Raw genomic sequence first — 25,777 nt, forward strand, 5'->3', positions numbered from 1 at the left:
TCTAAGGACTCAAAGAGAGATGACATCATTCTTTCGGCTTCCGGCAGTGATTCTAAAAACCAGGTGCAAGACAGTGAGGAGTGAAAGACCAGCACACTGGCTAGCGCAAAACTACAACGCAACTGCTTTGCACCCACAAAAAATACGAGGATATGTTCAGATCCTTTTATATCAGGTAGTTTTTCTGTTTTTCATATACAGTGGGCCATAACATTAAACTCTGATTGTAAATTCCAGGCAGATGTGATGAATGTGCCATATTATCTTTTGTAAAACAATCAGTCATACTTTTTTTGCATAAGGATTCAAGTTATTCTGAACACAAAGTTTTTAAATTTAACACGATTATCACAATTAACATTTTAACTCGGGCTTGATCTCTGCTGAGGAATGTGTTGACATCCCTTTAGGTTAAAAAGAAGGACATATTTTAAAAAAAAGTGTTCCCTCGCTTTAACGCGGTTCACTTTTCATGGCTTTGCTATTTCGCGGATTATTTTAGTACAATTTTGCATGCATTTTTTTTTTTTACAGTAATGTACCTATTTTATCAAATTTATGAAAGTTTGAACATTGAGAATGTTTTAAATGAGAGAAATGTGAGAAAATGTAAATGCCTCGATGACAAAAGTGTATAAAATGTGTGGAGAGGGGTTTTAGAGCCTTAAAACATGTATAATAAATTTAAAACATGAAGCTAACTACTTCACGGATTTCATTTATTGCGGCTATTTTATATATATATATATATATATATATATATATATATATATATATATATATATATATATATATATATATATATATATATATATATATATATATATATATATACATATATATATATATATATATATCAATAAAAATACTCCTACTTCGTTGCGAGTTGCCCGACAGCTCCTCCTCTCCCCCTGCCCACCACATTGGTGTCGTGTTGGCCTATCCTCTCTTCTTGCTCCGCGTGGCGTAGTTGTTGTGATCTAACTTCTGCCATGGCATGCGCAGTGAGCAGTTAGTTATTTATTTATTTGTGCTTGTTTCGGACCTTAAAGCAGCTATATGGAAGATTTAAAATTTCAAATGGCTACTGCCACCGGTGGCCGAAAACAAACTGCACGCTCGTACACGCTCCGTGCACATTTACGTGCACGACCTCATTACTGAAGACTCAGAGGCTGGACTCTTCATATCCAATTAACTATGTTTTCATATGTATTTTCAGAGGTAAGAAGTTTTATAAAATTATACAAAACTGGCCACTTCTGTCAATCATCAATTCACGGAATGCGACTCTCCCCACTAAGCAATTGACGCCCACAGCACGTGCAGATCATATTGCATTGGTCTGTCGAACTCCAAAACGACGTGTAAATTACGTCAATTAATTGGACCTCATTCTGACGTCAATATGCGGTTACATATTGTACTCGTCCCGCTCGACAGACGTGAACCTGATTCAAGTCATTTTTAGTTTGTCGCCTCGAGGCTAGTGTCACTGTGCATTAGCCGAAAGGTGGACCGTCATTTATGGAAATTGACGATTGAGAAAAACATATAGCCAGGGGTGTCCAAACTTACATCCAGAAAAATAGAAAGCTGCAAGGGCCACTTATATATATTTTTTATTTATTATTTATTTGTTATTTATTAACACATTCATTGCCAGACCAGCAAAAAAAAAATGCATCATTTGACGCGTTTTTACGTCAATGGCAGTGAATGAGTTAAACATGGTAAAAATCAATGAAGCAATTATAAATTGTTGATATAATGTGCAGTTACTTATTGAAAAGTGATAACGGTCACAAGGCAAATAGTGACCCCTGTGTGCCACTATAATAGATATGCCTCTCCACTGAGCAGCAGCTGATCCGAACTTGACATTCTGAACCACAAGAACAATCGGTCGTCAACTGACCACACTTAAGACCCATTAATCTAATGTGATGTTTTCACAAATTGGAGCTTGACACTAAGCAACAAGTGGATGAAACTTTTTAATTCTGAGACTGAATTATTAGCTGCAAATTTGGGTCTTTGCATAGCTAGAAATGTTTAATCCACCCTCTTTTTTTTTTTTTTAAACAGCATTGAAAAATTATTTTTAGTATTTGCTGCTCGCCGCCAAGAAATGTATGGCGGGCCGCAAATGGCCCCCGGGCCGTAGTTCGAACACCACTGACGTATAGACTCATTCACTGCTTAGTGTGATACGGCTGTGAATCGGCATTCAGTAGTAGCGTTCACATTCCGCTAGCATGATGTAGCTACAATAGGCTCTCATCAGAGAGGAAAATAACGAAACATTTAGCCTGTTTGAAACGCCACGGAATGGAACATCTGTTCTTCATAAAGTTATTCTATTCTATTTCTATTTCATCCATTCTTGCTGCTCCTTTCACGCTAAATGTCGCCTGTTGCCGTCCACCTTACTTTCACCCTTAGTTATGACTGAGAAGTGGTCAATCTTGACATTACTGCTAATTGAAAACAACACATTTTTTTTCTAAATGTCAAGATCCAAGTCCGATCTCAACTCTCTCCACCACTGAAATGCAAAACCGATGTTCACTCTCGTTCTTGCATCGGCGTCAGTCACTGTCAAGTTTAGATTTTTCCTTGACACTTTACATTGTTTTCTTTTTTTTTTAGCCTTCCGTGGAGTAACTGTGGGTGTCAGGGGCACGCAGCACACTAGATGTAGATGGTGGTCTCTCTTCTGAGTAGACTCCATTGCAGCGAAATACTGTAGTAGCTCTGACTTCACGACTCCAGGAAACAACGAGCGAGAACGCGTTTGACATCACATCCGCAGACAGGGCGGGAAATTTGAGCCCGAATGCTTCCTGAAAAATATTGGCCACAGGTTTGTAGGAGTACCTACTGTGAAGTCAAGGAAAGCCGGAGCCTGGACTCGAAACAGAGTCCTCAGAACTGGGAGGCGGACGTGCTAACCACTCCCCCACCGTGCCGCCCTATACATATATATATATATATATATATATATATATATACACACTCCAAATAATTATTCGATTATTAAAATAGTTTTTAATTTGATCAGCGATAATTTTTTTTTTTGATTAGTCGGTTTGAAAAAAACAACCAATAAAAAAAAAAAAATTTTTTAGTTTTCATCAGTTTGAGTTGCTTTGCCATTGGTTCCTTTCTCATGACTGTTGGGATCAATTTGCCTGCGAATTCAGCCTTACAATGTGTATGGATGACTGTCATTTGCATACATTAGAGACTAAATAGTAGCAGGCTAACAACAGAGACTTGTGGTGCACGCTTCAGTAATGACATTGTGTCATTGACACAAGCATGGACACATTGGTCATGCCGAGATGGATATGATTTGAGAACTAATGGGAGGTCATTGGCAACTAAATAGTAGAGGGCAAACAACAGCGCCTTGTGGGACAACCCATGGCGCATGGTTTCAGATGTGCATATCAAGATGGATGTGATTTGAGTGAGCTACAAATATCCAAGGAAAAATTCTGCATGGTTAGTTTGGCAAGTAAAACTGTGATTTAGAGTTTTGTTGATCCCCAAAAGAATATTGACATCAAAGTATGGGAGGATGATGAGGAGAAGGAGGAGGCGAAAGAGGCGTAGCTACTTTCAGATGTTATAGACCTACAGTATGAATATCGTCATGAAAAGAAGAGCTGGCTGATTTGAGGGGCAGCTTGTCTCCTGCTCTCCCTGATGATGGCGATGCCGGAGCAAGCCGCACTGTGTTTCCCTTTGCTCGTCAACACTTCCTGCATAAGGACGACGCGTCCTCCCTCCGTCGCCGCTCTCTCCTACATGCTGCTGTCAGCAATCATTCTCATCACCTTCACGCTGAACCTGCTGGTCATCATTTCCATCTCTCACTTCAAGTGATGCATTCTGCTTTTCAATTTTTACTTTCGTGCCTTATGTCCATAATATTATTATAATAAGTGTTTATTTTTGTTTAGGCAACTGCGTACTCCCACAAATCTGCTGCTGCTTTCGCTGGCCGCCTCGGACTTCTTAGTGGGCTTCCTCATGTTGTTTCAGCTTTTCCTTCTTGATGGTTGTTGGTTTTTTGGTGACGTGATGTGTGTTGTGTATTACATCCTGGATTACGTGATTACGTCTGCCTCCATAGGAAGCATGGTGCTCATATCAGTCGACCGCTATGTGGCTATCTGTGACCCTCTCCATTATCCCATTAAAGTCACTCAAATAAGAGTTCAAATTTGTGTTTTTCTGTGTTGGTCTGCTTCCTTAGTGTTCCACTGTCTTTGCTTTTTTGACGCTCTGAAGCAACCAGGCAAGTTCAATACTTGTGTAGGTGAGTGCGTGATTGTGGTCACGTACGCTGTAGGAATGACAGACCTCTTTTTCTCCTTCATTGGCCCACTCACTGTCATTGTGGTACTGTATATGAGAGTGTTTGTGGTGGCTGTGTCTAAAGTGCGCGCCATGCGCTCCCACGTGGGGATCGTGACATTGCGCGGCACAACTGTAAAAAGTTCTGAGCTGAAGGCAGCCAGGACCTTGGGTGTGGTGGTGGTGGTTTTTATTGCGTGCATCATGCCATATTTCTGCATTGCCATCTCAGGCCAGGATGTTGCACTCAATGCGTCCTCTTCAGCCTTTATCATCTGCTTGTTCTACTTCAACTCCTGTTTGAACCCGCTTATTTATGCTATTTTCTATCCGTGGTTCAGAAAGTCCATCAAACTCATTGTGACACTGCAGATTCTGAAGCCCGATTCCAGCCAGGCCAGAATAATGTAGACAAGCCAGCTTGCTTTCCACCCTTCATGCTGTCCAGATTAGAATATTTCCTCCATTCTGTTTCAAATGTGGATAACGGTTTTGTTTTTTTTCTTGAGAGTTATTGGTCTTGTCTTGTCTTTGACACTTACTGATTTTGTAATGTTATTGATTCAGTGTCGACAAAAAACGTCATGCAAAAAAAAAAAAGCGTGAAAGCACCATCACAGGAAGTGATTTTGAGGGGTCCTCAAGAACATGATGCATATAATACAAATGATTTTCACTGTCCTGCGATTGGCTGGCAACCAGTCCAGGGTGTCCCCCGCCTAATGCCCAGAGTCAGCTGAGATAGGCACCAGCACCCCCCGCGACCCTTGTGAGGAATAAGCGGTCAGGAAAATTGATGGATGGATGGATGGATTTTCACTGTAGCATCTGCTTTGGTTCAACATTTAATCATGTCATCCTGCACAACAGGTCAGCCATGCGGAGAATTAGAAATGCAGAAGCTTGTGGGAGCAACCAAATGCACTTTGTCCTGTAAAATACAGTACATTTTTCACAGATATAATGTTTATATGTTCCCATGACACGACTTCATTAGATTTGTATTAATTGCACCCCTTTCATTTTTTTACGTATCATGCTCAGAAACATTTTTTGATCATCATGACATATTTGCAGCATCTGTTCAAATGGGTATGACAGTAAAAGCAGCACTGGCAGTTTACAGTTTATATGTATAGTTGTTTGCTACTCCTCTATTATTTTATCTAAAATAAAAAACAAAACCCTCATAAGATATGTTCTCTTGCTGAGTTGACTATTTCAGCTCTTTGCCATTGGCCCCTCCCTCCTCCAATCACCTGTACCACAGTATTGTATTGTTTGTTGAAAGTACATTTATTACACTACATTTTAATCAGAGAAAGCTTTTTATGTCCCTAAATATATTTTTGACGCTGATTTAATAAAATGTCCTTACTTTTTTCAAGCACGTCAAGTTTTGATATTTATTTATGTATTTATGTATTTATTTATTTATTTATTTATTTATTTATTTATTTATTTATTTATTATTTAAAATTTGACCTATTAAAGCTTGTGCAATATGTATTGTACCATGTGTTACAATTTACATTTTTGCAAAATTCCACCTGTTCCTGAACCTATACTCCTTAATTTAGAAACCTTATTAAATATAGTACTATATTACATATTATTATCCATTCATCCATTTTCTTGACCGCTTATTCCTCACAAGGGTAGCGGGGGGTGCTGGAGCCTATCTCAGCTGGCTCTGGGCAGTAGGCGGGGAACACCCTGGACTGGTTGCCAGCCAATCGCTGATCATTATTATTATTATTATTGTTATTATTATCATTATTAAAGTCGGATATGATAGAGGGAAAAAACGAGGGTAGATTTGGAATTAGTACAAAATAATTCATTTTGAGAAGTTTACTTGCATCTCTGATTGAAACATTTTGTAAATTTTGGTGAGATCAAAAATTAAAAAAAAATATAATAACCGAATGAAGAAAACATCAATTGTGTCGTATTTATTTGTGCTTTAAATCATTGTCGAAGAAAAAAAAAACTTGCTGATTTTGAGTGATGCTGGACACATGGCAGCATCCATCACTGAACATTTGTAAATTCTTTGCATGGTAATGTTTACGACATTTCTAATAATTAGTTATTTATGAATAATTCACCACCTTAACATAGGGGTTTGAGTGACTAATTGAGTGTGTGGCTGAAACTGGTCGTGATCAGTAAGGCCACAGAGGTTCTGGCAATTTTTTTTTTTTTTTAATGATGTCATGCAACTGGCCAAGAGGAGACCTATGAAGTGACCAGACAACTGGAAATAATGAGGATACTGTATAAATAAAGATATTGCAACAAAATTATTTGATTTTCTTTCCTTTCTATTGAGTCTATTAAAAGATCTACAGCAGAGTGTAAGGCGGATGCCCGCTATTCACCAGGGAATAGGAAACAAGCAAATATAACAAATATTGCGGGGGAAGTGAAGAAAAACAATCTAGAAAACAAATGCAAATAACCAAGAGTGCAAGGTTAAAAAAAAAAGAAGAAGCTATTTTTGAATTTGTGAATGCTGAACTGTGAATATGTGGGGAGCCACTGTACTGTACACAACAAAGCGTAGTGTAGAGCTATACTGCATAAACTACTGGCACTGACAACTGAGCAACACACCTCAAAAAAGTCGACCAAGGTTATCAACAGCAGCTAATAACCGAAACATTGTGAGAGCTGTGTAGAAACACCCAAAGACAACTGCCAACCGCTACAAGGCCGTGGTGAAGATATCACAATCCACTGTTCAAAAAAGACCGCGAGAGAAGAAATATACAGGATGCAAACCACTCATCAGAAATAATTGGAAGACTAGATTGGATATTGCAAAGAAGTATGAAGATGAGTCATCAAAGCTTTAGAACAAAGCTTTATGGACTGACAAGACAAAGATTAATTTCTTACAAAATGATAGAAATGACAAAAAAAGAGAGAGAGAAAAAGAAAACTTCGGTGGGGCACGAAGTCAGGACCTTCTGCTTACAGTGTGAGCGCGCTACGTTCAATGGCGCCAAAGTTTTTACTTGTAGTTTACACAAGTGTCAGACACCATGGAACCTTTCTGGGAATTCAAGGCGGCCAATCGTCATTGCAAATGTGAAGGATAATCGATTGTTTTGAATTAATTTGGAAAGAATGTTTACTGACAAAGGTTACTTTTAGCACTATCCTGCGAGCATGGAGGTCTCAGAGAAAGTGGGCGTGTGTTTAGTCCGAATAGGCGGTCTGGGGGTGGGTACTCAATTGTTGGTGTCATAGATTGAGTACCCCCCCCGTTTTCTCGGGTTGGGAACAGAATGACCTTGAATTTCTAGTAGAGGGGCGAATGGCAGAAAACACTAATTTGGCGATGTTTTTGGTGAAGAATTAGCATTTTAACATGGCTAAAAGTTCCAAAAAGTTCATTTTTCACGTTAGTGGCTGAACATATTAACTGTGCAAAAACTGCTCCATTTAGTCACTTGTAGGGCTGGGTTTAAAAACATTGAATAATCGATATCAAATCAATTTTCCTGTTCAAACCTGATATCAATTCATAAAACCATGAATCGATTATTTTAATATCTCTTTTCCCATGAATTCATAAGAAACTAGAATTTTAAAGGCCCTTTTTTTAATCTGTTTTCTTGAAATTTACTGTTCACATAATTTTAAAAGTATTTTCCGCATTATAAGGCGCACCTTCAATGAATGACATATTTTAAAACGTTTTCCATATATAAGGCACTACAGTAGTGGCTGGGGTTACGTTATGCATCCATTAGATGGTGCTGCACTAAAGGGACTGTCAACAAAACAGTCAGATAGGTCAGTCAAACTTTATAGATTACAAACCAGCTTTCTGACAACTCCATTCACTCCCAAAATGAATAAACAGCTGTTTGATTATTTTCTCTGAGCTAAAGTATTCGTATTAGCTAGCGATCCAAGATGGCGGGATCTTCTGCGCATGCGCGTCACCGATCGTGCAGGGTCAACGATAGCATCTTGATAGCGAGACCTGTTGCAGCTCAATATTGATCCATATATAAGGCGTACCGGATTATAAGGCGCATGGTCAGCTTTTGAAAAAATTAAAGACTCTTAGCTGCGCCTTATAGTGCGCAAAATACGGTCCTTTCAGCTATGGCTATTACCTAGCATCTTTCTGACATCCCATTGTCTAAGAGGAACCTCTACCATAGGTATCTATAAGCCTAGATAATAGATCGGTGTCTTGCTATCCTCGTCTTTCATCCCTCGGGCCATGAGGTGTTCCGTTTTTCGTAAATGTATGAACTAACGGCCGACGAATTTGTGCAAAAATTCAAACAATTGGTGATTGATGAAGGCATAGTAAGTTTTTAATTGCCACGAGACTGGCCTTTTTTGGAAAGAGATGCCTCACCGTACCTGAAGTTTCCATGAAGTTTTGGAATTTGTTGAAAAGAATCACCCAGAAAAAGTGTTCACCAGTCGGGCGATTGCTCACTAAGATGATGTTTGCCTTGGACATTTTTGAAGATTTGTAAAAAAAAAAAAAAAAAAAAAAACATCCTTGGATCAGGTCTTTACAAAACACAAGGCAAAAACCACTTCTGAGAGAGACCATGAACCAAAGAGGGCAAAAAACGATGAGGACAGCAGTTAAAAAGGTAAATGACCATCATTTTTATTCTTTACTCTATTCTTTGTGTTTTACATTACGCACAACTCTCATTTATTGTGCAATAATCTAATTGTAACATGTATTTGTTACATGTTTTGATGCATTTTTATGCTTTATGAAACATTTATGTCTGAATTTTGAGAGGCTTGGAACGGATTAGGGCATTTACATGGAAAATGCGTCTCTACTTCCAAAATTTTCTACTTAAGAGCTTTCTTCCAGAACCAATTAATTTCGTAAGTAGAGGTACCACTGTATATGGAAAACTTTTTCATAGGGTGAGAAATTTCAAGCGTGAGAGTGTCAGAAAAGACAAAAATGTGTGAATGTTGACAGCTCCGCCAATAGAGATAATAAAGGTTCCATGATTTGCCATAGTTCTTGATCCCAAAATAACACTGACCCCTAAGTATGGGAGGATGGTGAAGGGGAGGAAGCTGAAGGAGGTGGAGAAAGAGACGTATATGGTATGATGTGGTCTTCAGTGTTGGATGAGATGAAATAAAAAGCCACGTCCAGTGGAAGGGGGCCGGCTCGTTAGCCTGATGATGGAAACCCCGATGGAGGCCGAGCTGTGCTTCCCACTGCTCGTCAACGCTTCCTGCAGCAAGACGCAGCATTCTCAACCGATCGCCGCCTACTTGCTACTGTCGGCCATCTCGCTGATCACCGTCACTCTAAACCTGCTCGTCATCATCTCCATCTTTCACTTTAAGTAAGGTTTTGGCTGTTCGCAATTGATGACATGATATCATAATAATGTTTTTTCTATGTTTCAGGCAGCTGCACACCCCAACCAACCTCCTGCTGCTTTCTCTGGCAATCTCAGATTTCTTGGTGGGTTTCCTTATGTTGTTTCAGATTTCCCTTCTTGGAGGTTGCTGGTTCTTCGGTGACTTGATGTGTGTTGTGTATTATATCGTGGATCACTCTGTCACATCCGCCTCAATAGGAAGCATGGTGATCATATCAGTCGACCGCTACATGGCGATCTGCGACCCTCTGCGTTACGCCGTCAAGGTCACAAAAACCAGGGTGGATATCTCGGTTTTTATATGTTGGTCATCATCATTTGTCTTCCACAGTTTGTGTTCCATCGACGCTCTGAAGCAACCGGGAAGGTTCAACACCTGTGTAGGCGAGTGTGTGATTGTGGTCACGTACGCTGTCGGAATGACAGACCTCTTTCTCTCCTTCATGGGCCCGATCGCTGTCATTGTTGTTCTGTACTTGCAAGTGTTTATAGTGGCCGTGTCTCATGCACGGGCCATGCGCTCCCGTGTGGGCAACGAAGGATTGCACGGCGCGACCAAAAGTTCAGAACTGAAGGCAGCCAGGACCCTCGGCGTGGTTATGGTGGTGTTTATTGCATGCGTCATGCCGTATTTCTGTGTCGTCATCTCGGCTCAGGATGTTGCGCTCAATGCGTCCTCTGCAACCATTATCATCTGCTTGTTCTACTTCAACTCTTGTCTGAATCCGCTCATCTATGCTATTTTCTATCCCTGGTTCAGAAAATCAATTAAGCTGATTGTGACACTGCAGATTCTGAAGCCCGGCTCTCATCAGGCCAACATGATGTAAATACCATTGAAACTGTTTCTTTGTTGTGTTTAGCTGCTAAAATGTGAAAAAAATAATCAACAAATGTGTACAAAATAGAAAGTGTGTTGCTACTGCTTCTTTTTTGTTTGTTTCTGTCATTAAAACAACACCTCATTGCTCTTTTGATCACATTGTCAATTTGTCTAACAATTCTAATCTGAGCACCGCACCAGTCGACAAATATCATTCAGCTAAAGCCACCTTTCTCTGACTTTCATGCCAACTGTGTGACTCCAGAATTTACGTAAGCTGCACAAACTTTAGTTTGTTCTTTCACAAATGTTTATATACCCTGCACCAATCAATTAGAATAAATATTTACATATATAAAATGCACTTTTCAGAATTGTTTGTATTGTCAAATGTCATTTTTATACATTCAAATGCTTATGTGTACTGTGTGAGGTGAGTTTATTTTTTTCCACCTGGTTAACAAGTATACCAATTTCCTTATTTTCTCATAAGTAAACTAAAATGTAATTAACACTTTTTACTCATAATTGCTTATTGCGATAAAAGCATTGGTTACATCAATTTTTTTGTATTACATGTAAAGGTGTCCATTGTTCAATATTATCATGTTATTATTATATTGCAGGGCACATTTAGAAACCCGATCATCAAATACAGTAGTAAGAAGAAAAAAAAAAAAAAAGACTCATTAAATGACAATATTGGAGTACAAAAAGAAACAACTACAGTAAAATCAGTACCATAAAAATGCATCATATAACACAATTAACAATATCTTAATAAATAAAAATAATTGTAAAAGGCAGCTTGCTTGTGATGCATCATGTTTTCTGGCTTATTCTGTATGTGTGCATGGCCCATTTTGAAATAAGGTTAAGTTCCCAAATATTGGGCTGAATAAAAAAAGAAAATAATAATAATTGTGATAATAATAAGCATAAGAACTGTATTAATAATATAAATGCCAAAGTTTATAGATCACTTGTGAATTGTGACATTATCCGGCTCATAAAGTGAGGTGTGCTCGGCCTGTTCTGAAAAGGTACCTAATCGGATTAAATCAAGGTCGAATAAGTAAAATATATATACATACATTTTAAATGAAATAATAATGCACATCAAATATTATTATAAAATACAACATTTGGACTAATTGTCTCAGTGTAGGCATGAAAAATAAAACATCAAACATCACAGTCTCACAGACAGAGCGCTATGACAGTAAGTCACATGACTTCTTAACCCCGCCTCCAAGCCCCAGCACTACTGATTACTACAACTGCTCATAAACTCACACAGATTTTGATCAGATAATTTGGTCCTTAGAGACTCAACTAGTACACCCATTAGTCGCTAGCACATACTTCAAAAAGACTCTAATGAGACCTCCTAAAAACAAGACGTCCATTGCATCCTTCAGACGAAAGATTGTCAAATGATACCTCAAGGGAGATGTACCAATTAGAGGTGATAAAAACAACACATTCAACACATGAGCCCAGCGAGCTATGTTTATCATACAAAAGCAAAACATGATATAATACAAAAATAATTATTGTATTCTGAAAGTCATCAAATTAATGATTTGAGGAAATTCCATGAGGATTTAACTTGAATACATTGGACTGTATGAGTTAAATGTGAATGTGAAAGGTTACCTACAAGTGTCATTAGACTTGAAGTCGACAATGTGAGTGTCAATTGTGATTTCAATCATATTGCCTTCCACAATAAAAGTGTGTGCACTCTCTAAATTGGTCTGCAACCAGTCCAGGGTGTGACACTCCTCTTGCCCAAAGTCAGCTGGGAAAGGCTGTAGCTGCCGCACAACTCTAATGGAGCTAACGGTATTTATAAATGGCTGAGTGGAAATTGATGGCCAATCTAAAAACAAATCCACTAACTGCAAATGATGATAATATGAATAAGCACCAAGGCACTATTTGGTTCACTATTTGGTTAACATCTTTGCCTCATATTTGAGATGTTCTGGGTTTGAACTCTCTTGTGTGGAGACAGTTTGCATGTTCTCCCCGTACTTGTGTGGGTTTTCTCCAGATACTTAGAAACCTGCATGTTATGTCAATGTAAAACTTTAAAGTATCCCGGATGTGTTTCAGCACACCAGTGACACTAATGACAACAAGTAACCTTGAAAGTTTTGAATAATTGTAACTGTGTTATAGGCAGAGGTGGGTAATGCAGGTCCAGAAAGTAAAAACCCTGCCACAGTTTGGCTTTAGCCACAGGTGTATCTAATCAACCCGCTGGTAAACAAGTTACCAATCACTTCCTGTGACTAAAGCCAAACTGGGGCAGGGTTTTTACTTTCTGGACCTGGAATACCCACTCTGGTTATAGGTATAACATTTATTTGGCAAACGTTATGATATCTGACCAATCAGTGATGCATCAACAGTAACTTGCAAAACCGTACAGTAATATGCACCTCAAAGCTGCTCAATGCAGGAAATTGAATTTTGAATCGCTACTGTGGCTGAAAAATTAAACTGCTCTCACTTCTTCACGAACACTCTGCACACATGACATCACATCCACACACAGAGGGTGGGAAATTTGAATCTGAAGTCAGTCTGAAAACTATTGGCAAGAGGCTTGCAAGAGTACCCATTAGAAGATGTTTGAGTCACAATAAATATATTTTTGGGGAAAAATCCTACATAGAGCAGCTTTAATAAGAAAACTAAGTTATGGGAAGTGGAGTAGTAGCTACATGCTAACCATGTGAATTAAGTGGCACTGGTCATCAAGCTGAAAGCTCAAAATTTGGTTAATTTCATATCTCTTCACAAATCGACACCATCAATTAGTCCACATGTGTGTTATTTAAAGGCACTGTCTGCCAGTTTCACTCTGGAAAAGGCACTTTTTAAATACAGGATGCACACACTTTAACTCCTTCTCAGTCTACTCCTCTAGGCTTAAGTTAATGTATGGTTGTGATTTTTTTAATTTACCCCCAACCTCCAGCCTATATTTTACCATTTTGTGTTTGTTTTGTCAACAACGGGACGTTTCTGGGTGGTGTCTGTGGACAGACGGTTGTTTCCCCCTCCACCCAATCGCAGAACGGGGGTTGGGAGTGGGCGTGGCTGGAGCGGCGGGGGCGTGTAGGCAGACGGGTTGTTTGTTTACGAGTAGAGTGATTAGAGTGATCAGAGGCAGGGGGGCGGTGGGCAGAGGCAGGGGGTGTGAACGTTGAGGTCGTGTGGGTTGAGCCATGGGAGGCGCCCATTTTGAATTGTTTGTTTACAAACTGTCACGCCGCCACCGGCGTGACGGCCCATGCTTTTATTTTTGTGTTCATGTTTCCTGTTTTGTTGTGAAATAATGATTCCCCTCTCACCTCAGGTCACTTACCCTTCCTGCTGCTTGCTAATTACCGGTCCCCGCCCATGATTACCACCACCTGCCACCAATCAAGCCACAATAAAAGCCACCTGCATTCTCCCCTCCGTGGCCGAAGTGTCACACACAGTCAGTGCATGGAAGCGTCCCACAGTCCTCGAGTCCTCGAGTCCTCGAGTCCTCGAGTCCTCGAGTCCTCGAGTCCTCGAGTCCTCGAGTCCTCGAGTCCTCGAGTCCTCGAGTCCTCGAGTCCTCGAGTCCTTGTTCCCGGTGCCTTGTTGTCTTGTCTTGTCTGGTCTTGCCTTGTTTTTGTGCCTTGTTTTTGTGCCTTGTTTTTGTGCCTTGTTTTTGTGCCTTGTCCTCCCCAGCGGAGCGCCTTTAGTTACCCCTTTTGCCTTGAGCCTTTTTCCTCCCTAGCGGAGCGCCTTTTGTTGTCCCCTATACCTTTTGCCTGTTTTTTCCTCCCCAGTGGAGAGTTTTTAGTTCTCCACTTTTTGATTCCCCTTTCTCCTCTCAGTGTGAGAGGAGACAGCTGCTGACCGGCAATAAACCTGTTGCCTTTGTGGCCTACCTTTATCCTGTGTCTGGGTCCTACCTTTCCTCGTCTTGACACAAACAGAAACAGTTTGTTTACTAACAGAAACTGTCAAACCTACTGACAGGCCCTTTAATTAATTAATTTATTTATTTATTTATTTGTACATATTTCTGACCAGTATTAAGTTTAAAATGAACACCCGACGCCAGCGATATATAACTTGGCAGCATGAAGTCATCGTAGCCATCTTCTGAATAATTCAACATTAGTGCTTGGTGCTCGTGTAGAAGTTCTGCAGTCCACAGTGACATTCCGTTGATGAGAAATGACTTCACATCAAAGTACTAGCGTGACACTTGGAATTTCTGTGTTATGCATTGTAGTCAATGGAGTTCGCGCGCAACGGAACGAAAGTGCGTGGGGCGGCGCGGAGGACGCGTTTCGCGCGTTGGGACGCGGTGCGCAGCAGCGAAAATCCGCACATTCGTCGAAGTTAAAAATTTTTAACTTTTTTCGCGTTTCGCCTCGCGGTAGCCAATCGGCTTCGAGTACAGGCCACGTCACACACACCGTCCTCTCTATTGTCACCCCGAGCGCAACAACACGGCCAGCCGTGACAGAATGATGATCAAGAAAGTGCTGGTAAGTCTGTTTACTTGCTTTTGAACTGTACCGAGTTAGCAGCAGCGCTTATTATTAACGCCAAAGCTATTTTTAGCTCAAATGCCGCCCGCCCGATTGCCACTAAAAAAGCAAAAGTGTTATCACGTACCTCAAAAAAGGAGAAAATAGTGCCACGGCTGTTTAGTCCCAGGAAAGATGTGAAAGTAGTTGGCGGCAGGGCCGGCCCTACATGATTTGGTACCCTAGGCGAAAATGTACATGGTAGCCCCCCCCCATAATCCCATAAAAAAAAAACACACACACTCACACAAAAAAATTAGAGATATATTATATTTAATAGCACACCACGCAATAAACACCAAATTCCACAAACAAATAAAAATAAGAAAAATAACAGAAGTACAATGCAATGCAACTTTTTATTGCAATTTTTGAAAAATGACAGTATTTAAAACCTCAAAATGTTTTCACTATGTACATTAATAATTGTGTAAGATACAAAAAATAGTAATGTATCAATATACAAACTTTGATATATCGTAAAACTTGGGCAATAAGGTTATTCACAGATAATGTGAATAGTGTGCAAAAAAACTTCACTAAATAACTTAGGAACATAACGGCAAATACTTAAAATAGTGCACGCCGGGACCTCCTTGCAGCAAAGGCATCAATTGGTGCGTCAAAGGATAGCTGCCTGGATACTTCTTGATTGATGCTGATAAGTGCCACTCAAGTTAGCCGTTCTTGTGACATGGTAGACCTTAAATAGTTTTTTATTAGTTTAAGCTTGGAAAAGCATCTCTCAGCTGATGCAACAGTCACTGGTATGGTAGCGGCCACTCTGAGTGCTACCCACATGTTGGGATAGATTTCTCTAAGTTATTTTCTCCTCTAGAAAAACTATAAAAGTTCCATGCTTGACATATTGGATTTTGGCCAGGTAAGAAATGACTGCATCTCTACTAAGAGTTTTTTTTTTTTTTTTATTTATTTTTTTTTTAAGAGTACATATTGCACAAATAAGTAGACCCCGAGAAAAAGGCTAATTGTTAATTCCAGGCCTAGCAGACATGTTGCTATCCATAACAGTCATGGAGATCATAGAAAATACTAGATGTCGTCGTTTTTGTTGTGGGTTGCATTTTTTTTTTTTTTTTTGCATTAGTTAATTTGATTAAATTGAAGATTTTGTAATCTATGCATCCTATTACAACCTTACTTTCATGTTGTGAGTCAAGTGTGTATTCTACAGAAAACATTTTGTCAATATTTTGGAAATTGTTCTTATGTTTATTGAGATATTGAACATCCATCCATCCATCCATTTTCTTGACCGCTTATTCCTCACAAGGGTCACGGGGAGATATTGAACAAAATCTTTAAATTTTTCAAAGGGGGTATACTCATATATGCTGAGCACTGTACATGATGCAGCAATAGCTGATATAACTGAAATAGTCACCTGGATCTAGAAGATCGAGCTTTGTGTCACTCAAAGTACTGCTGATTGGTGCTTGACTGGCTGTTGCTTCAGCTGTACATTAAACAAAATACATCACTTCAAATTATTTTGGTGTTAAAGCAGGGAAAACAAATCCATTTGCATTATGATAGAATACAATGTAAGAAATTATGGCTGTTTGTATTAAATGCACCATTCATGCACTTACATTCAGTAGCCTTTGGTGAAGATGACACTGAAGGATTGTTTACCACAGCTTGTGCAGGTGCTTGTTGTGGCTGCAAATATTTTCTCAGTGCATCTAGTTAAAAAAAAAATGCATTTACTATATAGATTTTTACATTAAACCAGCACATAATTCTTATTTTCAATAAATTAATAAATTAATGTGGTTATGTGAAACAATGACTTGTGCAAATCCATTTGCAGGTATCTGGACTTACTGTCTGTTTTAGTTTAAACTCAGCAAGCGTTGCCCCACTCTTGTGTGCAAAGTAGCTACTAGCATGGATGTAATGGTGCAATGGTGATGTAATTGTAAACAAGTTACAAGCAAGCTAAGAAGCTAACGCTATTTTCGTGTTTATTTTATAAAAAATGATGATTGACTGACATACATACCTCTACCCTGGGCCCGTTTTTCCTCCTCCTCCTTTCGCCGCTTTCTTAACTCTTTGACCGCCAAAAACGTTTAATGACGTATTCTAAAATCCTAACGAATCCAGCCAAAAACGTTAATTTACGTTTATTACGTTGTTGTTTTTCTCTCAATGGGCAGCGCAACGTCTTGTGCAGCGCTGCCTTGTAAATAAACAAAAAATATTAGTGTCAAAGTCACTGTTGTGCAAAAAAATTTATATTTTCACAAAAAGCTTTTGTTTTTCTCAATATTTTTGTGTTTTCGCTTTTGTCACTCAAATGACCTAATTTCAAATAGTGATTACTAAAGAACGGAATAAGGTAGAAACATACTTTTTTTTTTTCTCATGAAAGAATTGAATCCAATCTTTCAAATGGTGTCCACCATGTTTATGTAGTCATACTGTACAATGTTCTGTTTGCTTTGAAATTGAGTGAAAATGCTGGCACCGTTGGGGTTTTTTGGCAGTCAAAGAGTTAATGCAGCACTTGAAGGCTTGGACCTTTTCATTGTTGTCGATGTCAATGTATAAACAACACAAGTGTGCCAACCATCTATCTATCTTTCTAAAGTGCTGCCACTACACTCTGAGATGATATACGACCCCTCCCCCTACCTTTCATTCATTGTAATCGGCAGCAGCGGGTCAGGTTCAGGGCGCCAGGACAGCAGGTCGTGAACTCACAGTCATTTATTTGAAAAAGAAGTAATAAAAAAAAGGAACTTAATAAAATATATTTGCTATATAACACATTTTATGTTAGAAAACACGAGAGGGGGGGAGGGCTTTTTGTGTTTGTGTTTTTTAAATTTTATTTTTTTTCCTTTCTGCAATTTGGCGCCCCCTCCACAAGATGGCGCCCTAGGCGACCGCCGAGCTCGCCTGGAGCCTAGGCCGGCCCTGAATACATGCCATATGTATATTTTATACATTCTTCTCATGTCTATTTTGTTGTTTGCTCAGGATTTGAAACATCTTGAAGATACAAAGATATCATTTGAGGATGGGAGGAGTGACTGGAGCCCATACGAGCTGCACCTGGCGCAGCTGTTCTGCTCCATGGCCTCACAGCTCGAGAGGCGGCGAGGAAAGCGCCGAAATTGGAAGAAAAGAGCCGAGGAGCTTGAGGGCTGTCTGGAGACCTGGATGGAGACCATGTGGATCCAGCTGCAACTCCCCAACCAACAACACGACAACAGCGAGACCCTCGTCGGAGGCTTCGTGGGACAAAACGGCAGCTTATCGGTTAGCTCCCCACCTCCTTTCTTTGATTGGTTGAATCATGGGCAGGACAGTAACCTAGTGGTAAGGATGTCTGCCTCGCAGACTCCTAAAGTATCATTTTTCTTTTGTGGTGTTTGCAAGTTGCCCATGAGCTTTTCCTCTATATCAAACATCTTTACATGTTAGCTTGAGCTTCATTTAAAGGGGAAGTCAAAGTCAAAGTTCAAACAACTCCATTAGTCTGAACACGGTATACTGCAATACTCAGTCCTGTCACACATTCTCCCCAATCTGTGAAAAACAAGTTGTATGGACTATATGCACAAATGACTTCCGCATTCGCCGGATGAGCGCACACTTCAGCGGAACGCACTGTTCCATGCTATAACACTATGTCTATCAGAATTTCAAAACTACTAATGAGATCTCACAGAGCCGTAATTTTGACCGCTTGAGCTCTGGTAATGATGTAATTGCTTAAAATGATTACTACACGGAAATACATATAAGCCGCCTGCTTAGCGAGGAAAGCTTTTTTTATTTTATTTTTATTTTTTATTTATTTATTTTAATGTAAATTATGTATTGTAGCTCCTCTACGGCTCCACCAAATATTTCTCGGGAGCACGTCACGGCTATTTGTGCATAGAGTCCAATATTTCATAAACCTTTTTTTTTGTTTGTTTGTTTGATTGTTATCACACAAGCTACCTCTCGTAAGCCACACATGATCTCCAGGTGGAGAAGCGAACCCAGGCCAACCGGCACTGAAGGTAAGTGACGGTTCCACTCCTCCACCTGGAGCCCATATTTTATAAACGGTTGTGATTTAGGTTTATTTTCTACTCTTCTTGGTTCATTTTAAGTGTATACTCTATTTAATAATGGCACTATACTGCCTCCAGGAGGCCAACACGCGCATCGCAGGAACAGCCTGTATTTATTTTGTTGGCCATTATTTCAGTATATTCTTATATCACGTTGTTTTTCATTTATTTTCAGGTTGTTGTTTCAAGTTAAGAGTTGAGTTTTAAATTATTCATAATATATACATAATATGGTGCGAATTATATACACAAGGTGATGTCCCAGGTTAGCGCAGTAAGTCCCAAGACTTGTGAAAATAAAACTCAGTAAGGGTAAGAGAGATGTTTATTCCGTTTGAATGGATGCAACAGAATGAAAATGCAGGTGGCTTGAATTTCACATGATATTTATTTACAAGATTATTTGTAGTTGACAAATGTAATACAATGTTTAAGAATAAAATGTTCAATGTGAAGGGATGAGTCGGCATGAGGCTATGATTGTAGTTGTCAATAGTTGAGTTTTTTCTGTTGACATCTATAAATGTTTTTATTAATCATGATTTCAATATCAATCAAAATAATCTCGATTATTATTTTTTTTCTGCTAATGTCAAATGTTTTTCTATATACAGTACATGCCATATGTATATTTTATACATCCTTCTAATGTCTATTTTGTTGTTTGCTCAGGATTTGAAACATCTTGAAGGTACAAAGATATCTTTTGAGGATGAGAGGAGTGACTGGAGCCCATACGAGCTGCACCTGGCGCAGCTGTTCTGCTCCATGGCCTCACAGCTCGAGAGGCAGCGAGGAAAGCGCCGAAATTGGAAGAAAAGAGCCGAGGATCTTGAGGGCTGTCTGGAGACCTGGATGGAGACCATGTGGATCCAGCTGCAACTCCCCAACCAACAACACGATGACAGCGAGACCCTCGTCGGAGGCAGCTTATCGGTTAGCTCCTCACCTCCTTTCTTTGATTGGTTGAATTATGGGCAGCACGGTGTACTAATGGTTAGGATGTCTGCCTCACAGACTCCTTAGTATCATTTTTTTTTGTGGTGTTTGCAAGTTGCCCATGAGCTTTTCCTCTATATCAAACATCTTTACATGTTAGCTTGAGCTTCATTTAAAGGGGAAGTCAAACAACTCCATTAGTCTAAACACGATATTCTGATTTATACTGCCTTTGTGGAATTTTAATTAAGCATGAAAGTCCATTTGGTTTTATCTGTTGCAATTTTGCCACTAGCTGTCGACTGAAAATGACATCACAGCGCCCAAGGGCGCAGGTGGCGACCAGTTGTTTTCTGGGTTTTTGTCATGTGACGATCACAAGCTGAGCCCTTATGATGTCATTTCAAGTCGACAGCAGGCGGCAGTAAATGTGTAATAATTTTGATAGGGTTGATGAATTGTTTAATTGACAGTTGGTGTCTCTTTTATTTTCAGAGTGACGGCATGAAGACAAATGAAAAGAAAGAGCCAAGAAAAGAAGAGAAAGAAAAGAACAAGAAGGAGCGTGCCGCCAAAGAGAAGAAAGAAAGGAAGGAAGAGAAGAAGCGTGAGGCCAAAGACAAAAAAGAAAGGAAAGAGCACGAGAGGAAACTAAAGAAGGAAAAGAAGGAGCGTGAGGAGAAGGAGAAAAAAGAAAGGAAGGAACATGAGAAAAAAAGAAAAGAAGCAAAAGAAGGAGTGTGAGAAGAAAGAAAGGAAGAAGCAATAGAGGAAAGAGAAGAAAATAATACAAAATGTGTGAGAAAAAAAAAAGCTGAAGAAAAAGGTGACCTCCTGTGAGAGGGTGACCAATCCCTGTCACTGTCAATGACTTCATCCATTTGCACTTTCTATTCATTTATCTCTTTTCCTTTTTTTTTTATTGATTTTAAATAAAATATTTCTAAAATAAACAATTTTGCAGACTGTATTTATTGATGTTTGTTTACCGAAAATAATAAAATATTAGTAACAAATAAATGCGGATATGTACGTTGTTTTATTCAAGAATTGTTTATGTATTGCAAAGAAATGAAAAATGACTTTTTCAATAATGCAGGTGAACTATTTAGTTCAATGATATCGTGACAATTAATGGTAAATTATTCTCAATTTTTAAACAACAATACAGTACAGCTGGGAGAAAACTGCAACAAATGTAAACGTTTTGAAACCTGTTACCTGGCTTAGAACATTAATGATATCATATGCTATATTTTGTCATCAATGTGGACAGATGTAATTTTACTCTTTTGTGTGTCAAAAAAAATACTGCTGTTTCATCAGAAAATAGCTGCTTGTACTTTGTGTAAAGGACAGATTAGGTAAACAAAGAATATATACAGATCTACTCTATATTTCTTTCAGTACAGCCAGGTCATAAGACCTAAATGTAGAAATGGGATTAAAAAAAAAACAAAGCAAAGTAAACATTGCTACAGGCCCTTCCCGTGTGATGTCACATTTGTGTGCCGAGTGCAAAGGCAGCCATGCTGGAGGACCGGCGGTCGACACGAGTGAGTTACAAGATGTCAGGACCAGTGTGATGCACCTTTGTTTTGAAGTTCTTTGAGTTAGATGGCATGTTGGATTTGGCAGATGTTGTTCATCTGTTTTCAGGCCTTCCCAGGAGGCTGGAACAACCATCCCATCTGATGGTGAACTTTCACACCAGGATTTTGGGCCTGTTTATCCCATACATTCGGGCCAGGAACCTGTGACCTGAATAAAGATTTGCAGGTTTGCTAAATCTCACACTTAAAGAGCTGTAAACAAAGGCAAAGTACAGTTGACAAGTTTCAGCATCAGACCGAAACCTCTTGAGTCACAATTTGATGAATATATGTTTTCAAAAATAAAAAAGAAAATTTCTTTTTCCTTGTGGTTGCTTTCATTTTGCTATTTCATTTTTTTTTTTAACGTGTTGCATCAGGCAACTTGAATTTCATTATGAGCATTCATGTTTTACCAACAGGACAGATTTACAGTACTTTGAAAACATTAAAGTAGTTGTTATAGTTAGTCAATGTATTTATTTATTTATTTTTAGATTAAGCATCTCAATGCTAAAACTGCATTTTTTTTTTGTTCAAATAAAATTCTACAAAAAGAAAAAAAACATTTAAAACCTCTCCCTACCTCAAGACACTTTTACTGATTTCCATGTTGACGCGTTAACATTATTTATTGACTGTATATTTTCAAATAAAGACGTAAGAGCCAGGGCGGCACGGTGTGAGAGTGCTTAGACATCCGCTTCCCAGTGCTGAGGACACAAGATCGAGTCCAGGCTTCGGCCTTCCTGGGTGGAGTTTGCATGTTCTACCCGTGCCCGCTTGGGTCTTCTCTGGGTACTCCAGTCTCCGCCCACATTCCAAAGACATGCATGGCAGGTTAATTGAACACTCTGAATTGTCCCTCAGTGTAAGTGTGAGCGTGGATGGTTGTTCGTCTCTGTGTGCTCTGCGATTGGCTGGCAACCAGTTCAGGGTGTCCCCCGCCTACTGCTCAAAGCCGGCTGGGATAGGCTCAGACCGAAACCTCTTGAGTCACAATTTGATGAATATATGTTTTCAAAAATAAAATTTCTTTTTTCTTGTGGTTGCTTTCATTTTGCTATTTCATTTTTTTGAACGTGTTGCATCAGGCAACTTGAATTTCATTATGAGCATTCATGTTTTACCAACAGGACAGATTTACAGTACTTTAGAAAACATTAAAGTAGTTGTTATAGTTAGTCAATGTAATTATTTTAGATTAAGCATCTGAATGCTAAAATAGTGCTTTTTTTTTTGTTCAAAATTAATTAGCCGGCCATATCATTGTCTCACTCTGATTTTTGGGGTGTTTATTCAATTAATCAATTTAAAACCTCTCCCTACCTCAAGACACTTTTACTGATTTCCATGACACATTAACATTATTTACTGACTGTATATTTTAAAATAAAGATGTAAGAGCCAGGGCGGCACGGTGTGAGAGTGGTTAGCACGTTCGCCTCCCAGTGCTGAGGACGAAAGATCAAGTCAAGGCCTCGGCCTTCCTGGATGGAGTTTGCATGTTCTACCCGTGCCCGCTTGGGTCTTCTCCGGGTACTCTCCTCCCACATTCCAAAGACATGCATGGCAGGTTAATTGAACACTGAATTGTCCATATGTGTGAGTGTGAGCATGGATGGTTGTTCGTCTCTGCGTGCTCTGCGATTGGCTGACAACCAGTTCAGGGTGTCCCCCGCCTACTGCTCAAAGCTGGCTGGGATAGGCGCCAGCACCCCCGCTACCCTTGTGAGGAGTAAGTGGTACAGAAAATCGTGGATGGATGGATGGATGGACGTAAGAGCCATTTTGTGGGATCACATGTAGGTTACAAAGTTGACCATTAGATGTTACTATATGGCATTGCGACATACCATCTCAACTCGATGGATATCACTTTCACAACAGCTGCAACTGAAACAAAGTACTTTACAGAACAGTACATTTTTATAAAGTGCTGATCAAATTGCAGGTGTGTTATACAGACGGAGCTCACATATAGCTTTTTACCGTGAGTTCGTCACATTGTTTATTGGTTTAAAGCAGTGGTGTCCAAACTACGACCCGGGGGCCATTTGCGGCCCGCCATCCATTTTTCAGTGGCCCGCAACATGTTAAAAATGGCATTTGACTCAGTTCAAATAAAATAAACAAAACAAAAATGTTTGGAGATGGTCAAAGTAAGACGGGAGGGTATCGAGGTGCTATTAAAGGTTATTTTAGTTAACTAAAACTAATGAAAAAACTAAAACTAAAATTTAAAAAACAATATTGTTACCGAAATAAAATAAAAACGAAAATGCTTTTTAGATAACGAAAACTAACTGAAACTACATTTTATGTTTACAAAACTAACTAAAACTAACTATGTCCTTCGTTTTAGTCTTTAGTAATTAATTTTATGCATGAGCCTTTAGGGATGATTTTAAATGTGAGTTTTAGTAATTTATTTTTATACAAACCAGAATAATGACGTTTGAAAAGTTTGAAAGTATGTCACACAGAAGTGACGTCATCTATTAGCAGCCAATAGAAAAGTACCTTCAGATGACGTTGCTCCCATGATGTTTTTTAAATATTGCGCACAAGTAATACACATTCAAGAAAAAAAAACTAATGCTACTCCGAAGCACTTCAGAGACTCCCTGCGCGCTCCTGCCCATTGACGCAAGCACACGGTTGAGGGGCACAGGGGTGGGGGATGCGGGTGTTGGAACGCGACCCGGAACCGGAATCAAAGCTGATGTGCAAAAACACGGAAGTCCCGCGTCTTCCGTGGCATATACCCCACAATAGTCATTTGAAAAATAACTTTGATTTTCTGTCATTGTGTTAGCAGGTACTGGAGCATTCGCGACTGGCAAGGCACAGTGTTTCTCAACCCCGGTCCTCGAGTACCCCATCCCTATGGTTGCAAGTCTCAACTTGCTAGACAACAAGTCGACAGTGGACAAGATAGTCATCCATTGCTGGAGCTCTCCAATGCAAGCCGGCGAGACTTCCTTGTTCGCCGAGCCGCTCATTCGACCAATGAAAGGCTGTTTGCAACCGCGGAGCCCAACCCAAAACACGGGTCGGACCGCCCCCTCAATTTGAATAACATTTAGTCCATTGTCCCTAGGTGTGCTTGTGGTTGTTCGTCTCCGTGTGCCCTCCAGTTGGCTGGCAACAAGTTCAGGGTGTATCCCGCCTACTGCCCGTAGCCAGCTTGGATAGGCTCCAGCAGCCCCTGCGACCCTTGTGAGGTGTAAGCGGTAAAGAAAATGGATGGATGGATGGATGGATGGATGGATGTTTATCCCATACATTCGGGTCTTATAACTTAGCTGTGCTAAAAATATAATGCATGTACGCATTTAATTAAAAAAAGAAGTCTAAAATTGAGAATATGTTTTACCTAATCTGTCCTAGCTATTTATTTGATGAAATGGCAGAATTTTGTGATACACGAAAGATTTAAATTACAACATATCCATCCACATTATTGACAAAATATAGTATATGATGTCATTAATTTTCTAAGCCAGATAATAGAAAGGTTTCAAAACTTTTACATTTGTTGCAGCTTTCTCCCAGTTGTACTGTATTGTTCTTTAAAAAACAAGAGAGAATAATTTACCATTAATAACTAAGTAGCTGACAAATATTTTATTTCATCATTTAATCAATCATCTTTTATGTAATCTTACTTGTCACTATGTCATTGAACCAAATAGTTTGTTTGTTTGTTTTGCTTGTTTTAATTATTTTTTTATTTATCTGTATCCAATTTTTAAAACACGTCTTAAAACAAATCTGTATTCTTTGGCTTTTGGCGCACCATGAGAGACTTGTTCCTGGTGTTTTGTGGTGTGTATGAGTTTGATGTTTAGTCGACTTATTTATGTATTTATTTATCTCTTTATTCACCACTTCTATTTATTTACTGATGTAAAATGTATTTACTTGTTTAAAAAACAAACAAACAAAAAAAAAACTTGTA

At 39.3% G+C, this 25,777-nt stretch overlaps 4 protein-coding genes across 4 annotated transcripts in view; 3 read left to right on the forward strand and 1 right to left on the reverse strand.

Annotated features, from left to right (window-relative positions):
* The first annotated feature begins 3,714 nt into the window (after positions 1–3,714).
* LOC144030380 (trace amine-associated receptor 4-like) lies at positions 3,715–4,779 on the forward strand. The gene is made up of 2 exons (XM_077536630.1): positions 3,715–3,890; positions 3,972–4,779. The coding sequence occupies exons 1-2, from the start codon at positions 3,715–3,717 to the stop codon at positions 4,777–4,779; spliced, it is 984 nt and encodes a 327-aa protein (XP_077392756.1).
* A 4,782-nt stretch (positions 4,780–9,561) lies between these two features.
* On the forward strand, positions 9,562–10,600 carry LOC144030442 (trace amine-associated receptor 13c-like). The gene is made up of 2 exons (XM_077536752.1): positions 9,562–9,731; positions 9,796–10,600. Exons 1-2 carry the CDS (start codon positions 9,562–9,564, stop codon positions 10,598–10,600), a joined length of 975 nt encoding a protein of 324 aa, XP_077392878.1.
* A 1,655-nt stretch (positions 10,601–12,255) lies between these two features.
* Positions 12,256–21,094, forward strand: LOC144031032 (uncharacterized). The gene is made up of 4 exons (XM_077537732.1): positions 12,256–12,284; positions 18,195–18,476; positions 19,955–20,218; positions 20,717–21,094. Exons 2-4 carry the CDS (start codon positions 18,291–18,293, stop codon positions 20,963–20,965), a joined length of 699 nt encoding a protein of 232 aa, XP_077393858.1. The 5' UTR covers positions 12,256–12,284; positions 18,195–18,290; the 3' UTR covers positions 20,966–21,094.
* A 436-nt stretch (positions 21,095–21,530) lies between these two features.
* LOC144030830 (uncharacterized) overlaps positions 21,531–25,777 on the reverse strand; it is a 34,220-nt gene continuing 29,973 nt past the window's right edge. Inside the window, exon 11 of the transcript XR_013287367.1 lies at positions 21,531–21,982. The gene's annotated coding sequence lies outside the window, so the exon portion shown is untranslated. The remainder of the gene's footprint in view (positions 21,983–25,777) is intronic.

This window comes from Festucalex cinctus, chromosome 11 (genome assembly GCF_051991245.1).
Source record: "Festucalex cinctus isolate MCC-2025b chromosome 11, RoL_Fcin_1.0, whole genome shotgun sequence".
NCBI lineage: Eukaryota > Metazoa > Chordata > Actinopteri > Syngnathiformes > Syngnathidae > Festucalex > Festucalex cinctus.

Excerpts from the sequence above, each read along its gene's own strand:
- LOC144030380 (XM_077536630.1), top strand. The coding sequence starts at position 3,715 with ATGATGGCGATGCCGGAGCAAGCCGCACTGTGTTTCCCTTTGCTCGTC. Across the intron at positions 3,891-3,971 it reads ATTTCCATCTCTCACTTCAA|GCAACTGCGTACTCCCACAA; the intron begins GTGATGCATTCT and ends ATTTTTGTTTAG.
- LOC144031032 (XM_077537732.1), top strand. The coding sequence starts at position 18,291 with ATGGCCTCACAGCTCGAGAGGCGGCGAGGAAAGCGCCGAAATTGGAAG. Across the intron at positions 18,477-19,954 it reads GACAAAACGGCAGCTTATCG|GATTTGAAACATCTTGAAGG; the intron begins GTTAGCTCCCCA and ends TTGTTTGCTCAG. Across the intron at positions 20,219-20,716 it reads TCGTCGGAGGCAGCTTATCG|AGTGACGGCATGAAGACAAA; the intron begins GTTAGCTCCTCA and ends TTTTATTTTCAG.
- LOC144030442 (XM_077536752.1), top strand. The coding sequence starts at position 9,562 with ATGATGGAAACCCCGATGGAGGCCGAGCTGTGCTTCCCACTGCTCGTC. Across the intron at positions 9,732-9,795 it reads ATCTCCATCTTTCACTTTAA|GCAGCTGCACACCCCAACCA; the intron begins GTAAGGTTTTGG and ends TCTATGTTTCAG.